Raw genomic sequence first — 16,923 nt, 5'->3', positions numbered from 1 at the left:
CCTTTTAAAAAAGTGTCATAGCTGGCAAATGGCTTAGTGAAAAGACTTTAAAACTCATCATAGCCTCAAAGGATACAGCATTTGGTGGCTGGATGATAATTTAATTGGGGAAAAACTAGGGAAACAATTCTTTGAATCTGAATGCTTGCTTTCATTGTGATTTCCTCCCTAAATTCAATTGCTAATAAAGCTTCACCCCGCCCTCAAGTCCCTGCAGCCCACCCCCCCCCCCCAATAAAATAAAGCTGACAACTTTTTCAGGAAGAAGGGGCAGTGACTAAAATTATTTTGTCCCTCCTCATAGGGCAGAAGGACTGTATGCTGCTTAGCTGGCACTCCCGGGAATTTGATAAAAGTTACTTTTCTAAACTTTAACAACAGACACCGGGCAAAATAATGCTATCGCTTGTGCTAGTTACAATCTTGGGGGATTTCATCGTGAGAAACATTTGGGGAGCCAGGCAGGCGGAGCTGAGAATCTGGCAATAGGGACCGGGTCGTTTAAACGCCAGAAAAATAAATACATGGGAAAGGCAGGGAAAGTTATTAGGTTTATAAATTTATAAAACTTTCTCTGTTGAGAAAAAAAAAGTAAAGTTGCGAGGTTGCCTGCATTGAATAACTGCATTGTAAGCCTTCAAAACTTGAAGCCTGCAGAAATCCTTCTATGGCCCTGTTTCATTTTTATCGGATAAAATACATTTGGTTTCTTTTTTAAAAACCATGTTTTTGTGAGGGAAGGAAAAGGAACGCACTGTTATTGGCCACGGCAACTTAAGGAACCCTCATGTAGCCAGAGGAGACCACATGAAAGTCTGCGTGCCGGGGAGGGACCGATAAGGGGGTGGGGAGAGCGGAGGGTGATGCTTGCAGTCTCTTCTGCTCAGAGCTGCGATTTGTGCACGACCTGTGATGAAATCGAGCTTTGGGCAAATCAGATGAGCCTGTCAACTTCCCAGGTGGGATCACTTGCAATTAATTGAACTCAGCCCCAAAAGCAGTGCATTCGGGATAGGGAACGAGAACACACTGCAAGAGACTTTCCAAGAATCCTCTGGGATGGCAAGGGGCAGCTCTTTCCAGTCGCATCAGGTAGGTGGAGGACGGAAGGGCAGCGGAAATGCTTACTCTTCAGAATCAGTTAACAATTTCGAATTCCCTTTTGTGGTGGTGGTTGTTTTTAAAGGGAAGGTGGCACTTTATGATGCATTTTGAAAGTTGTAGGATTGGAGGGTGATGTTGAAGTCGTTTGGATTTCCTTCGCGTACTTTGCTTTAGTCCTGTCTGGCTGTATTTGACAACTCGATCTCTTGACTCCCTTAGGTAATATCGCTGTTCACTTTTGCTATTGGAGTCAATATCTGCTTAGGATACACAGCAAATCGAATTAAGAGGGCCGAAGGATATGACGAAGGCCCTCCTGCAGGTAAGTGTAGCAGTTATTCCTATTTTCAATCCTTTAAAACTATTATGCAATAGGTAATAAAGCTCATTAAGAATTTGTTTTAAAGATATCCTTCCAGTAGAAACTACTTTAATCCTAGATTTCTCTGGAATAAAACCAGCTGTGGGTATAATCCAGGTGAGAGAATATGGTTTTAATTAGAGTGAACATCTGTGACAGCTTTGTGAGAACTGGCTGTTTAAATTTTTTGTACTCTGAAATTTATGAATGTAAAGATAAAATAAAAACTCTTGTTAATAGATCTCTAATGTTAAGGTAGAAGTGGTGAGAACAGGTGTTGGTTTAATACTGGAGATACTTGAATCTGATTTTTTGTTGTAATGTGAAGGGATGTGGTGTATCTGTCACCCAAAAGTTCTGATCTGGGACAAGGAGAGATGGAAATAAAGGTGTGAACTGTCTTTATGGAACTTCAGAAATTTAGAACGCTATATGATTAAGATTTACTTAGAAGGGCAAAAATATAAGATACAGGAGGTCTTAAAAGAGCTCACAGAATTGACTTTTTAAAAGAGCTCACAGAATTGACTTGTACTCGTTTTTTCCTTTTGGCATAGGGAAGGTAAGTTTTAACAGTGTACCGTGACTTAATAGAACTGAAGTGAAAGAGTTTCCTTTTACAATATACTGCTCCAAAGCAGTGTGGGAATTCTTATAAAGGAGCTCCTTGTCCAGATTGAGGGGACTGAGCTGACCAGGTCTTAAGTAATGAGTTGGTTAATTTCCTGGAAATTGGAGCTGCTGATGGTTTCATAAATAAAAATTATATTTTAAGTAATGGGTGCTCTAGGGGGCAATATTTTCTTGACTTTCTCTGACATCCCAGCATGTCTGTCTACCTTCCTGTGAATTTTGTTTTTCTCTGTATTTCTTGACTTGACTATCACCTGTCTCTGGTTAAGTTTGTTTTTCTCTGTGTTTCTTGACATGACTATCACCTGTCTCTATTTAAACCAGCCGGTGCTTTTATTATTAACCAAGTCATGATGTATACATTGATGGAATACTAAGTCTTCCTTACATCAAATAGGTTACTTTTGAGTCATCTCAGAGGGTTGAAAGAATAATGTTAGAAGTGGGTTAGTGAGTCGAAGTGGGGTGTGGTTGGGGTGAGGAGTGAGAAAATAGATCATAAAAATTGCAGCCCTAGGGAGTTGCAGCCCTAGGGAGGCAAATGGATAAAAAGAATTGTCTTCTGTTGGGAAGGGAGAGGAGGGTGGTTCGCTGGGCGGGCAAATCCTGTTTTTATTAGTAACAAATGCTTTCTTCAAAGGCCTCCTTTTCTTATGGATGGAAGAGCATAACTCATTAACACCGGCTGTGACTGCACAGACAGGGGATTCTGAGCCTTAGAAGGGTCGTGTGGGCAAGTAAAGCTTGAGAGCCCACTGCTGGTTCTTTTCAATGCACCCTAAGAGGGACTTTTTTCCTGTTTTGACTTAATATACTAATTCAGCTAAAACCGATATGAAAAGAATGAAATGTTGTTTCCTTAATGAATTTGTAAAATCGAGTCACTCATTTTCAAAGTTGACTTTGTAAGAAAATGGTCACGATAGCCCTAGATTGGCATCCTAGAGACTTGAGTTCTCACCCTGGATTAGTGTAAATTGCTGTGTGGTCTTGGGCAAATCACTTGTGGAGTCTGTTTCTTTACCTGTATAACCAGAAGCAGATCTAGATTTCTCATTTCCTTCTGGATTAAAAAAAAGTCTATGATACTATCCATTTTGTTTCTTTGCTTCTTGAATTTGTTTTCTCTCTGTTAGGGAACTGGCAAAGTGTAGACCAGATTTATTAATCCCTGAAACTGTTTTGTTCATAATAAATTATTTCCATATGTGATAAGAAACAGTTATAAGAACTAATGAATCAATGCTACTTTTTGAAATATAATACAAAAGCATGCAAAAAGATTGCTATACAATCTAAGTGATGATGTTATCTTCTTGAATTAATCATTGATTACTTTAAATCTTTATGGTATAATTAAAAATATATATTAAATTTCTACTTATTTGAAGCTTAATCTTGGGGTACAGTGCAATTGGAGTCTGAGTTTTAGAGTTTTGGTAAGTCTGCAAACCCTTTTAAAATTTTTCTTTTGCTGTTTTAGGCATTGGGGTTGGTTTCTCCTAAGGACCACAGATGTGTTTTGAAAACGGGGGGAAAGGATAGTGCAGAAAATGTTAAGCATTTTTAGTCTTTTAAAATGCTACCTATAACTAGAAAGTTTTCACCTCAAATAATACATTTGATTGGTTATTCTGTTAGCAAAGCCTTCACATCAGAGAACATTGTGCAAATTTCTGTATGCATATTAAAACAAGACACTAGGGGGAAATGCAGCCACGCCCATTTTCAACGACACTTTCAGGCTCCAAAGAAATCCTGGGAAGCTCAGTGTTTCTAGCTTGTTCTAACAAATAGAAGGAACACAAAAGGTATTCTTACATGGCCAGCTTCAGACTAATCAGAGCAGGCGCGGCCATTTAAAAGCATGCGTTTCTTGTTTGGTAAATGTTGCAGCTTCTCGGAGCCATCAGCAATAGCTGAGAATGTCCTGCACACATGTGCACCCTTCCTGCTGTACTATGGACTGGGGAGTTAGTTTCAAGGTTGTGGCAGTGCAAACAAACTGTTATAATTAATTAACTAGCATGCTTGTTAGCTGGAGTTACTGTCAGCACCTAGTGAAGTATTGGTGGAATATTTTCTTCTACCAGATCATGAAAAACCTATAGATTTACTAGAAGATATGAAATGAACATAGCTAAGTATAATTCTGTAGGATAAAAGGAATGGGCACTCTGGTACATGAGATGGCTGGAATAAATTTTTTTTTAAAATGCAAATCATGACACCTCTGTACAATACACCTGTTGTGGCTGACCTGATTTGCCTTTATGACAGAGAATTTAATGTGTGTATTCATGTACATGTGCACATGTCTGTGTGTGTGTGTTTCACCGAAGTTTGTCATTTAGATACTCTTTCAATCTCCAGGTGGGAATGGAATATCTTTTTTGAAATACAGGCAACTTAATACTTGAAAGACAAAGGAAAATTTGTGAAGTTGGTAGTAGGTGACTAATAGAGACTTGAAAGCATAGTCCAATTCATCATCATTTTTAGTGGCTTGAAAGGGAAGTTTCAAAGTATGTGAAATTCATAGGCAAATATAAATTATGAAGCATGTTGCTAACAACTTTATGAGTAAAGCTTTTCTTTGCAAAGCAGAAAGAACAGAGGCTGGTACTAGAAATGAGAAGGTCCATGCCTATCGATAACTTTAGGAACCTCATGCTACAATGGAAAACTTTTAACAGTGGGAGAGTCAGATGTAGGAAGCTGTAAAGTAGATGGAGAGAGCCATTACTCATGAGGATAACTATCATGTGGAATATCACAGCAGGTGATTTTCATGTTAAGTCTATAGAAATCATGGGAATTTAGCTCAATGAAATGAAATGATTGAATTAGAATCTAAGGATGCCACAGATGTTTTCAGTTATTTGCTAAATGGGGCTTTGGTGTAGTAGTTTCTCATACATCTTAAAGCTGTAGAGAGTCTTCTCTTTTGTTTGCATACCCAGAAATTTCAGTCGTCTATAGATTTCAATTTAGATGCTAGAATCAACAAATCTCGCCAAATTATATGTTTTAAAAGGAACTTCTAAAGTTTGGAACCTATGAACCAAAATTTGAAAAAAAATGTTTTTTAGTGAAAAAGATACTATGGTTATAGTCAGATTATCTAAAATCTAGTCAGGATTTTGCTAGCTCAAATTAGGACTCTAGATCTAATTTTCCCGCCTGAAAATGGGCATGATGTTGCTTCTATTTATCTAAAGAGTTTTGAAAGAAACATGCCTTATTAAGGCTGATGAGAATTCATTTAGTTCATCTTCAATTAGGATTGAAGTCTAATGTCTGAAATTATGCCTTTATTAAGTTAACAATACTTGTAGTTTAAAATGAAAACTTTTCATTCTTTGGTAGCAGATTTGCAAATCATCCAGACCCAGACCACTAACCTACCATCACTAAATGCCACTTGAGTGGTTTAGAAGTTGAATTAAAAGTTTTCAACTTATTTAAATCACATAGAAATCTGTTTTCTTTTAGTTGGAGAGGTCTTTCTACATGCAGATGCCATATTTACAGATGCACTGAAAATGCAGATGTTTGGAAACTTCTAGGTAGACCTATTTGACCTATTTATATACATATAAAAGTCTATGAGATCTGGCCCAGCAGCTGTGAATAGGAGGTGAGAACAGTGATGCCACAGTAATGTGTATTTGTAGAAAGTGGTATCACATATTTAGGAAGCAGAAAAACTGACATGCAGGCCCACATGTAAGTGCCACTTTGCTAAGAGATGAGGTCAAAAGCATCAAGAAAACATGGCAACTTTAACTTGTTATAAGATAACATGTCAAGATAGAATGAGTCATATGCTCAAGAAGCAGCACAATACAGCATTAAATCCTAGAGTTGGGCCACATCCTGAATGATCACCTACTCTTTCCTTTTCCTTCTCTACACTTTATACTCCAAACAAGGCAGACATGCCCTTGAGAAAAGAAGGCAACACAGCCAGGCTGAAACCCTTTTCAAGACTTGACTCTCACTTTCAGGAAATACTTGGGCCGAGAACCAAGGAGAATGAGAAGAACAGAAAGGGAGCACTATCCCAAACCCTGAAAAATAGCCCCAGACAAAACTTAAAGAACCTTCCAACTTTAGACTGAGCTAAGTGTTTTAAAACTTAAATATTGCTTTCCTCGTTGGCCAACATTCAAATCTTTAAGTTTCTGTTTTGCGGCGGGTTTAGAGGGAAATGTAGATTGGGAGCCCAGATTGAAGTTATGTTTAGGTCGCAACTCTGGTCATGAATTAGGTTCTTTTCAATAGTCTAATTAAGCTATCAGTAATTTTCCCCTTTATCACACAATAAATGGCACCAGAATTCTGTAATAGTATCTCTGAATATGGACGGTAAGATGGAATATTTTAGAAATAAAGTTTTGCTTGACTAAGTAAAAATATCTTCGTGACAGCTGGTATTTCTATCAGAATTATGAATTTGTATGAAACAAATCAAGTTTTACATTAATGTTTCTTTAAATCATGAAATTATGCTTCTGTGAAAAATATGAAATGCATGGAAATGTTATGCATCTTATACATACACATTTTGAAATTTTAAGTCCCTATATATCTATGTCTCTATAGACCAGCAGCATTTATTTTTCAAGATTCTGGAACTGACTTGGATCTCAGAAGTAAAATAGCATCACTTAAAATATGTAATTAAAGTGGCAAATAAAATTTGAATCTCATAAAGTATTGGCAAATGCCTCATAAGAAATCCCGAGGTTGCATCATACTTATCACACATTTCTGACTTGATACTTTTGTTTCTTTTTTAACTTTTAAAAAATATTAGTTCTGAGCTTTTTTGGAGGCCTCAGTAATGAGCTAAGGTGCAAATTATGGGATACAACAAATCTGTTGAACATTCTATTTCATCATATGTCTTTATAAGTTACAGAATTGAAGTTCTCACATGGATATTCTCTTGACTTATGTTAAGAAAAAGATGGCGTTTAGGTATTAGATCTCAGACTTAAGTCAGGGACTCTTTTCATATTTGACCATTAAATCAGGTACAGTAAAGCAAGAAGTCCTGAAATCTGTCCTCAGGCTGGGTGTGGGGAGAAGGACACAGGACCTGGTCATGGAATGGAAAAGCCAGAACATCAGGATGAATCGTAGAAATCATGGGAAAAAAATAGGGGCTAGAGCTGGTCATGAGAAAAGGTGTTTTGGAGTGGAGTAAGCCTTGGAAATGCTGTGTAAATATTCTTCTACTCTAGCACTTTGTTTTATTTTAAAAGGGTTAGCAGCTCCAACTTCCTGAGGTGATTGGGTTTGAAGAAGTCCTATATGATTCAGTTAATCTTCTCATTTCTCCCCTTGCTATTGTAAGCTGAATCCATGTCTCTGAGAATGAATTTGGACTTCTGTATCCTCTAATCAACACAGCCCAGAAATTTACTCTTACTGAAGCTATTGATAACCCAATCTTGAGTATAGTATTTTTAATGCAATATATCTTTGCATCATGAGTGTAATCATGACTCTAACAAAGCTGTCCTCAGTCTAAGGATTGGCAAGGGGGACTATAACTGATAGGGGCAATTTCCTGAGTTAGATTTTATGTATGTGTGTGTGTGTGTGTGTGTGTATATGTATTTTTTTTTTTTTTCCAAAAACAGTGTAGGACAAACTTAGAGAATCATTAATGTTGTCAGAAACTTGTAAAAATCATGTTGACAGAATGGATGAAGAAAGGCCATAAAACCATATAGATATTTTGAAAGTAAAGAAAGCAATAGGGAAGAAATCATGATGAGGGGAAAGCAAAGGGCATGGAATCAGGAAAATTTCAAATTCTTGATGGGATATCATACAGAAGAGGAGATAAGGTAACTAAACGATGGTTAGCAATCGAATTTTTTTTTATCTGTGTCTGTAGATCTCTTATAATCTCAGCCATAAGCATACAGGTTTATGTAGTTAGCTCATGGGAATGAATACAACTCAGTTTATTGAAGAGCTGTTGGAATGGTTCTGTTTAAGCAATACCTTTAATAAAAAGAATAATTCCATTATAAGTTTTTCCTTATTTATAGGGCTTTCTCTATTTTTCTTTTTTTCACTCCTTAACCCATAGCTTCTTATGGTCCAGTATGCATGTTGATAGGTTGGCCAAAGTCAATAGAAAATGTGGTTTATGGATGAGAAGTAAGGCTTTGCTTTGGAAACCTTACATTATTTCCTAAACTGAACTGGTGTGGTTTGTATATATTTTAACATCCTAGAATCACCCATGCAAAAGCATTTCACATCTCATGGTCTAGTAAATCTGTTTGCTTTAGTTGAACTAATCTGATGCCATAAAGGCTAGGATTGGGTGATTCTGACTTAAAAGAGGACAAAGGAGTAAGGAATGAACAGGATGTTCACATAAATGGCTTGGGTGAGCCTATAAATATCATTTAACAGCTGTTCTCCTCCTATTTCTTGTTTTTCCCTTGATTTAAAAAGTAATATATACTAATTATTTTAAAAAATGGAAAATATATAAGCATGTAAATAAAATAAAATTGCAAATAGCATGTAATAAATAACATTTGTTAGGATGAGAGAACATTTGTTAGAGGAAGAGAAGCAAGTGAGCAATCAAACAAAAAAACAAAAGACCAGAAGACTCCAGTTAATTTTTTATAAAGTGATACATTAGCCAGGGTTCACCAGAGAAACAGAATTGACAGGACATATATATACATATGGAAATAGTATGAGATTTATTATAGGAATTGGCTCACATGACTAGGGATTGATAAATCCAAATTCCATAGAGCAGGCCACAAGTTGGGAACTCCAATGAAGGTTTCAGTGTATTCCCCAGGAGAGCAGGCTGACTGAAGGGCTGAAGTACAGATAGAAAGTCTTTCTGGCTCCCCTTAAGACCTTCAATGGATTGGATGAGATTTCTCTCATTGCTGAAGGCAATCTCTTTTGTTGACTGTAGATATAATCAGCTACAGATGCACTCAACTGACTAATGATTCTCCTCCTGTTTCTTGTTTTTCCCTTGATATAAAAAGTAATATATACTAATTATTAAAGAATAGAAAATATATAAACATGTAAATAAAATAAAATTGCAAAATACTCTCACCGTAATAGGCCAGTGCTCACTTGACCAAGTAACTGGACACCATAACATGGCCAAGTTGACACATGAGCTTACCCATCACAAGTGTGACACATGTAAAATGTTAAGAAATTTCAAACTATAGAAAGGCAAAAATTGAGAAATAAAAGTCTCTTTGCCTCCCTCTTTCTCAGTCATTTTCCCTAAAGGTAATTCCTATGAACAGTTTCTTATAGGAAAAAATAGTTATTCATACCTCTGCCTTTAAAAATTTATACACACTTGCACCTTTTCTCAGTCTCTCCCTTCCTCCTTCCCTCCCCTCCAATGTCCTTCCCTCCCTGTCCATCCCTAGCTCTAGTTCCATTTTTATTTCTCTTTATCGCTATCAATATTGCTATCTACATCTATTTTAACACCAAATAGAATATATGATATTTAATACTATAACATGTGCGCTTTGCTCTTTAAAAAAGCTTATTTATATATTTCCAGATCTTTCCATTTTAGTGTATACAGATCTGACTCATTCTTTTAAAGGGTTGGCAATATTCCACTTATGGATATAGTGATTCTTTCTTGATGGGGGAAGCAACTTTGGTTGATTTCAGGGTTTTCTTTCCCCTGTTATAAAAGACCACAAAGAACAATGGACATTTTTGTATGTATTATCTTGGCAAAGTTTTGTAAATACATATGAGATAAATTCTTGGCAGTGGAATTTCTGGGTCAAAGATACATAGGCATTTTTATATGTTGATAGATATTTCCAAATCTGTTTTGCAAAAATCTACATTTTTACAAACAGGTTTGACACTGTTCTTTTACCATTCTTTAGAAATTAATTACGTTATAAGGTGGATGAGAATCTAACTTTATTTTTTCCAGTTAGTTATTCTTGCACTATTTACTGATTAATCTTTCTTCTGATGTGAAATACTATTTCTATTATAAATAAATTCTCATATGTTTTGGTCCCTGCTGTTGATCCACTTATTCTCCATCAACAATCTGTTTTAATTATTAAACTTCAGAATATATTTTACTCTTTAGTCTCCATGAAATTATTTTTCCTTTGCAGTTCTTTTCAATTTCATATTTTTATTTTTGGATAAACTTTCATTATCTGAAGTCTCAAGAAATCCTTTTGAAATTTTTACTGCAATTGCATTAAATCCTTAGGTTTAGGAAGAATGTATATTTTTACCTTGTTAATATTTTTACTTCTAAGATGGTATGTTGTTTTATTTAATTAGATCTTTAAAAAATTTTTTGTAGAGTTTTAATGTGTTTGTATATATACATCTTAATTAAATTTATATCTAAATATTGTATCTTTTGAGTGCTATTGTAAATGGAACTTTCATTTAATTTTTGAACTTACATTGCTTGTTTATTACAAAGCTGTAGACTTTTCATGTCACTGAATTAGTCTTTTCCAGATTTTAGTTGAATCTTGGGATTTCTAGATCTACAATTATGTCAAATGAAATGATAGAGGATTTTTTTTTTTGACAAGCCAAGACTGTGGCATTTGTGTCTTTGTAACCCTAGCTATAGGAGGAGATTTTATGGTTGGAAGAGTCCTTCAGAGTCTTCTTTCTATTCCAATCCCATATGCTCAGACTGTTAAAACACATGGGCTCAATTTTCCTTACAAAAAGCTATAGCTTTTCAAAAAGACAAATGAACTCTTGCTTCTAAAGTGTATCTCAAAATCCTGGTCTCCATTGTCGTCATTAACATCCATAGAGACACTAACGAGCCATAGGTTTGTATTAATAATAGTTATTAATAGTCACAAAACCAATAGCCAACATGTGTCACATTTTCTATATGCCTGACACCTCCCGTGTGTTTTACATGGATTCTTTCATCTAATTCTCATTACAATTTAGGGTTCCTCTTACTATCCCTCACTTTTCAGATGAGGAAACAGTACAAGGAAGAAAAGCAATCTGCTCAGAGTCTAAAGCTAGTAGGTGACAGAGCCGGGCTTGTAAACCACGTCTGTCTGCATCACCACACTGTACTGCTTCTCCATGGTGGCATAACCCACCTCCAACCTCATTGTCTTTGCCTCTTGTTCCTTGCAGTGTTATCAGACTCAGCCTGGATCGCCACCTCCGGATCTTGCAAGGGCAGATGCTTTGAACTTCAAGAGCTTGAACCCCCTGATTGTAGGTGTGACAACTTGTGTAAGAGCTATAGCAGTTGCTGCCATGACTTTGATGAGCACTGTTTGAAGACAGGTATGTAACTTTTAGCTCTCTCTAGCCTTATTAGATGGCTTAAAGGCTCCCTGCTGTTGTATCTTCTGGTGTTGCCACTCTGTTTTGGCCTATCCAAACTCCAGATTTTAGATTTGTATCTTGAATAATTGTCCACTGCATGTTGAACACACCCTGTGGGACGGACTGTTTTCTCACCAGGTTCAAACCCAAGAAGTTTCTTTGTAGTTGTAGTCATTATTTGCTGGTTTTGAAAGTATTTGTGGCTTTCCCCCCCTCCCCCTGCCCCCATCTTCTCCATTTCCACTCTTGCTGTCTATTCCCATATTCACTGTTAGGGCACATGGGCTGAAATTGTGCACATCCTTAAAATGTTGTTGTTTTATGATTTGTTTTTTGGTTTTTTGCTTGCCTACTCAGTTTGCAGCATTTGTTTGATTCCATCTTATCATACAGTTGGTCTACCCTGATATCATCTCCCCTCTGTGCAAGTGAAAAATTGTTAGGCAATTCTACCTTAGGTTGCATGCTCTGGGAGCTTTGCAATCACCTCTAAAATCTTCCTGATCTTTCTTTACATTTCTCCTATTCTGGAACAGTCACTCGAATATACAGGTTTCTGTATTCCTATTTTGTATTCCTATTCTGGAACAGTCACTCGAATATACAGGTTTCTGAATGACTGTATGTGAGCACTTTGGGGGTATTTTGCTATATGCTACCTGTTCTGTTTTCAAAGTCTGACAGTTTAGAATCAGTTGGACAGAGCTTTTGCGATACCCTGTAGGCTGTTAACCATGCCTCTGGGCAAAACCACATTCAAACTTATTATAAAAGACAATAATCAACTCTGTTCTTAAGACCTCTAGATACAGAGATCCACAACTCCTTTGACAAGTTATTACTTGCCTTTGGACTTTTATGGTTAAATGATTGTTTAGAAAATCTAACTCGTATTATCATTGTTAGTAGTCTGATCTTTATATCATTAGAAGCAGAGACATATTTTCCTTTGCTAAAGAAATAGCCCTTGATTTATATGAAAACTGTCATGAACTTTCTTATAGTTTTGATTTTTCTTGTTTTACCCCAAATAAGAAGAGCTTTATGAGGCTGTTTTTTATATAACACATTTTCTAACATTTAGCCATTTTTAAAAAATTGCTTTTCTCTGGAGCATCTCCCAAACTCCTTAGTTGTGGATTTAAAAACTCAAGAGCTGAGGACATTATAAACTGAACATATGGATGAAACAGATGTCCCAGCAGAGTTCTTTGGCTCTAAAAACACTTCAAACCAGCAGTCTGTATTTGCTTAGCACCAAGGAGCTTACTAGTATTATATGCTTCCTGCTCGGCACTTTGAGGATCTCGTCTCAGGCATGTCGTCTCAACCCTCTGGCTTCCTGGCCTTAGTGCAAGCTTTGCTGGATTGCCTGACTCTAGCTTAGCTCTCTTTGAACGTAGTTCGTGCCTTTCTTTCCATGTTTAGTTAAAATGGACTATAAATTTAGAAATTAGTCTCCTACATACAAAGACAACGTATACTAAGTGTGGAAGACCAAATATCAAATAAAAACAAGTCTCCAAGATTCTACTGTCTTGACGCACTCACTCTCCAGAGACAAGCACAATCAGTATTTTGATGTAAATTCTCTGACTACTCTCTATGGATGTGTATGTGTATGTGTGTGTACACATGCATGTATGTGTGTATGTATGTATACAAGTTGTGTGTGTGTGTGTGTATCCTTTTGAATGGTTCCATAGTTTGTCCTGAACAGACACATAATTCATTGAATAATTGATGTATACTTATATTTTTGCCAAAAATAATTTTTGCTGTTGTGAATGATGTATCAGTGATTGTTATCCATGCATATTAGTGCTTTTGTCTATTCTCGTTAAAATAAATTCCTAGGAGTGGTATTTTGGGGTCAATTTAATATGTATTACAAAATTATGCTTCCAGAAGCTTATATTTCTAACGAAGGGTACAAGAGTCTTCCATCACTCCTTTGCCAGCATTGGATACTCTCATTTTAAAAAAAATTATTTTCTGGTAGGTCACCTTCTTTTCTCAGTGTTACTTCCATTTTTTTTTTTTTTTTTTTTTGATTATCAGTAAAATTAAATATTTTTACATTTATTCCCATGTTTGTTTGAAACTTAGCTTGACTGGCTTATGCTTTGCTGGTATTCACTGTGAACCCTGCATTTTTTTTTCATTGTTGCTCCATTCTTACACAAAGTCAGTAGGTCCTCAGTAAATGTAGCTTGGTAAAAGTGGCACTATTTTGTAAGAAAAAAGATATTCACGTGGAATTAGGGGAGGAATAAAAGAATACTGGTGGATGGAATCACCCTTGATGTTGGAAAAAATGCCCACGATCTGTATCAAAGTTACATTGGAAAATTGCTAACTTTGGAAAATTGCAAAATTGCCAACCCTGTTGGGAATAGTAGGTCCTGAATAAAGGAATTCCAGGCATCTGATCTGCTTGGGAAGAGAAGGGCGTACAATAGGAGATTCTAAAAAATCAGAGACTAGGATCAGCATGCAAATGTAATTAATTCTAAAAGAATGGAAGCAAAGCAGTAGTTGCATGGTTTTCTAGAGAAAGGGACAGCACTTTTACATAGCCACTGATATCTTTCCCCATTTATTCATCATATAGTAGCATCTCTTGGCAGAATATTTATTACCAAGAGCAGTGTTGCTTTCTAAAATCATTGCTTTTCATCTTGGACATGTTTTAAGAGAGAAAAACCAGAGCTGTCACAGTTCCTTCAGCTCAGAGAAGCCTCCCTTGCCCATTCTACCTCGAGTAGAATGGAAGTACCCCATCCCCTGTCAATGATAACCTGTTATTTCCTTCACAGCACTGGACATTTTCCTGTTTCTTGTTTATGGCCAAGCTCTTCCAATTGCAATGCAAGCTCCATAAAGTCCGGGAACTCATCTGTCCTATGCTTTGCTATATCCCCGGCACCTAAAACTTGGAAGCCAATATATAATTATTTTTTGAATGAAAGAATTAACTCTGAGGTTTCTTGGTATAGCAACCCTGAATTTCAGGAGTCATATTTTATTCCCATGGGAATTTTCATTTATTATTTAATAAATATTAATGGAGTATCCAACAGTTTTCAGGCACAGTCTTAGGCACTGGAGTTAAAAGGTTGAAGACAAAGATGTGATTTCTCCTGCCATGGGGCTTATGGTTAGGGGAAGCAAAACAAAAAAAAAAAACAACAAATAGGGCACTTTCTTAAAAATATTATTTTTTGTAAATGTATCCTCTTGGTGGGTTGAGCCATGAGCTCTCAATCGGGTGCACTCAGACTGACATCTGCAAGCCACCTACAGGCCTTCTTGAAAGGGAGGTCTCTGACCTGTCCTGGTAAGTGCCACTTTTGGTCAGTGGGTAGGAATTGTTTTAATGCCTCTTTATACACTTAATATCTGTTTAGGCCTTTCACCTTCAGGTGCATTTTATAACATGTAGAGGTCATGTATTTGCCCCGTCATTTGTTTTTAACTCAAGCTGACTGAAGTAATGTAAAGCTACTTCTGAAAATAAAGGAGCTGAGCTCTAGGCATTATCCCTACCATGATTACTTCCCTATCACAAACCTGAGATACAATACATTTTTGGGGATCCTTTAAAATAATTCAAGAATGGAAGGGATAGTTTTTTGCCTTTTAGGGTTCCATTTTTCCAAAGGAGTCTAATTTCACTTTGACTCTGTACCCTGATTTGAAAAATTAGAAATTCATCTTATTTCCAAGTCCTCCAAATATCTTCTAGGCCTCAGGCCAATGCAAACTTCACAAGCAGATTAAATGATATGGCTCTTTAGGTTGGCAATCCTTGTTGTAACCAGTTGTGGCCTGTGTCATTTGGTTTGTGTACAGCAGTGACAGTATCTCATTGTGATGGTTTCAGCTCGTGGCTGGGAGTGTACTAAGGACAGATGTGGAGAAGTAAGAAATGAAGAAAATGCCTGTCATTGCTCGGAGGACTGCTTGTCCAAGGGAGACTGCTGCACTAATTACCAAGTGGTTTGCAAAGGTATGTGTCTCCTCCGATTGGCTTGAGCTTAGAAAAAATAAAAAACTGGACATGCTCCAGAGATTCTGGGTGCAATTGGTAGAGCACTTTGGATATGGGTTTGGGAGGAGGGAAATAGTTGTACTTTTTAATTTCTAGTCCTTCTTTCTTAGTGTTTGCCACCCTGCATAGTCATCAATCTGAAATAACAAGGAAATAAATCAAAATTCCATAATTTGATAGATTCGTAAAAATAAAGAGACTTCTAAACACTTCCTGTCTTGGTGATGGGTTGGGTTCCTAGAAGCAGAGATGTGGTACATGTGGTACATGTGTTGTGCAAAGTTGTTATTGAGGTAGAGCTCTGTAGAGAACACATATAAGGGAGCAAGGAAAGTAAAATAGGGAAGGGGGCAGGGGCAAGGATGTGGTCTCAGGTCAAGTGTTACCTTGGCCAGCTCCACAGTAGCCTCTTGAAAGTCAAACCCAGAGCTGTGACCCTTGAGGCAAGAAGGCATGGCTTTTGTGCCCAGTAGATATAAACTGCTAGTGGAGCCACTGGCAGCAACCTGAGGGTGGGGGTACTTATTGGTAAAGGGGATCAGGTCACCAATAGCTCCTGTTATACCCCAAAGCCATACATACATATGTATCAGCCTTCTGTGGTTGATTGTAGAATATGATGCCTTTATTCTAGTAATTAATAATAAAGGACTACATATGAAAGAGGCAGTTCCTGTCTTTAAGGAGTTTAAGTTATCATGGTTCCCAACAATAAAGCTTAATGGAAAGACCCAAGAATCTTTAAGTTTGTAAAACACTTTTTAGTTTCTAAATTAAGTCCCTTTTCCTGCCTATGACACTGCAAAGTGACATGGAATATGTAAGAAGAGTTTCTGTTAAAAGATTTCAGGGAAAAAGCAAGTCAGCTCTGAAATATGTTCAGTGTTGAGATGTGCAAGAGGATATTATATTAATCTTGAATTTGAAAAATTTCCCCCACCTAAATCAGTATTGTAATTGTTAAGAAAGCATAAAATTGAGAAGTTAGTTCCTCTTATTTCTTATTTAGCTATTTAGTGGATGTATCAATAGGCCACAAAAGCAATTAAAAGAAACATAAAAAGAGGAAAAGTCCTAGGTATTATCCATCATTGAATCATGAAGCACTGGACCTTTCTGTTTTAAATACTGCTCCAGTTGTTTTTGTGAGGCCCATGTGTGTATGCCCTGGGTCTTTACATGTGTGGTAAAGTTTCCCCTTTTTAAGGAGCATAGGAATTCCTCACACAGTCATCTGTAGTTAGATTCATAATGACCGTGGCAGATTTCCAGTACTCTTTACATAGGAGCCATTTCTCCAAAGTGTTGGTCACAAATTTTTCTTCCATTTAAGACATAGGATTTTTATTTGCCCTACGACAATTAAGACAAATTTTAA

General features: G+C 36.7%; 1 protein-coding gene across 4 annotated transcripts in view; it reads left to right on the top strand.

The window, feature by feature from the left end:
* The window catches only part of ENPP2 (ectonucleotide pyrophosphatase/phosphodiesterase 2), a 100,376-nt gene that overhangs the window by 24,719 nt on the left and 58,734 nt on the right, over positions 1–16,923 (top strand). For 2 of the 4 annotated variants that reach the window (XM_037802795.1, XM_037802797.1), the window contains exons 1-4: positions 1,060–1,092; positions 1,324–1,426; positions 11,294–11,449; positions 15,378–15,503. In XM_037802795.1, coding sequence (XP_037658723.1) covers positions 1,060–1,092; positions 1,324–1,426; positions 11,294–11,449; positions 15,378–15,503 — 418 coding nt within the window. Of the gene's footprint in view, positions 1–945; positions 1,093–1,323; positions 1,427–11,293; positions 11,450–15,377; positions 15,504–16,923 lie in introns of those variants that run through there. The other 2 variants (XM_037802798.1, XM_037802796.1) reach the window with 2 other exon arrangements.

This window comes from Choloepus didactylus, chromosome 14 (assembly GCF_015220235.1).
Source record: "Choloepus didactylus isolate mChoDid1 chromosome 14, mChoDid1.pri, whole genome shotgun sequence".
Taxonomy (NCBI): Eukaryota; Metazoa; Chordata; class Mammalia; order Pilosa; family Megalonychidae; genus Choloepus; species Choloepus didactylus.
This window is presented reverse-complemented; position numbering and strand designations above follow the sequence as displayed.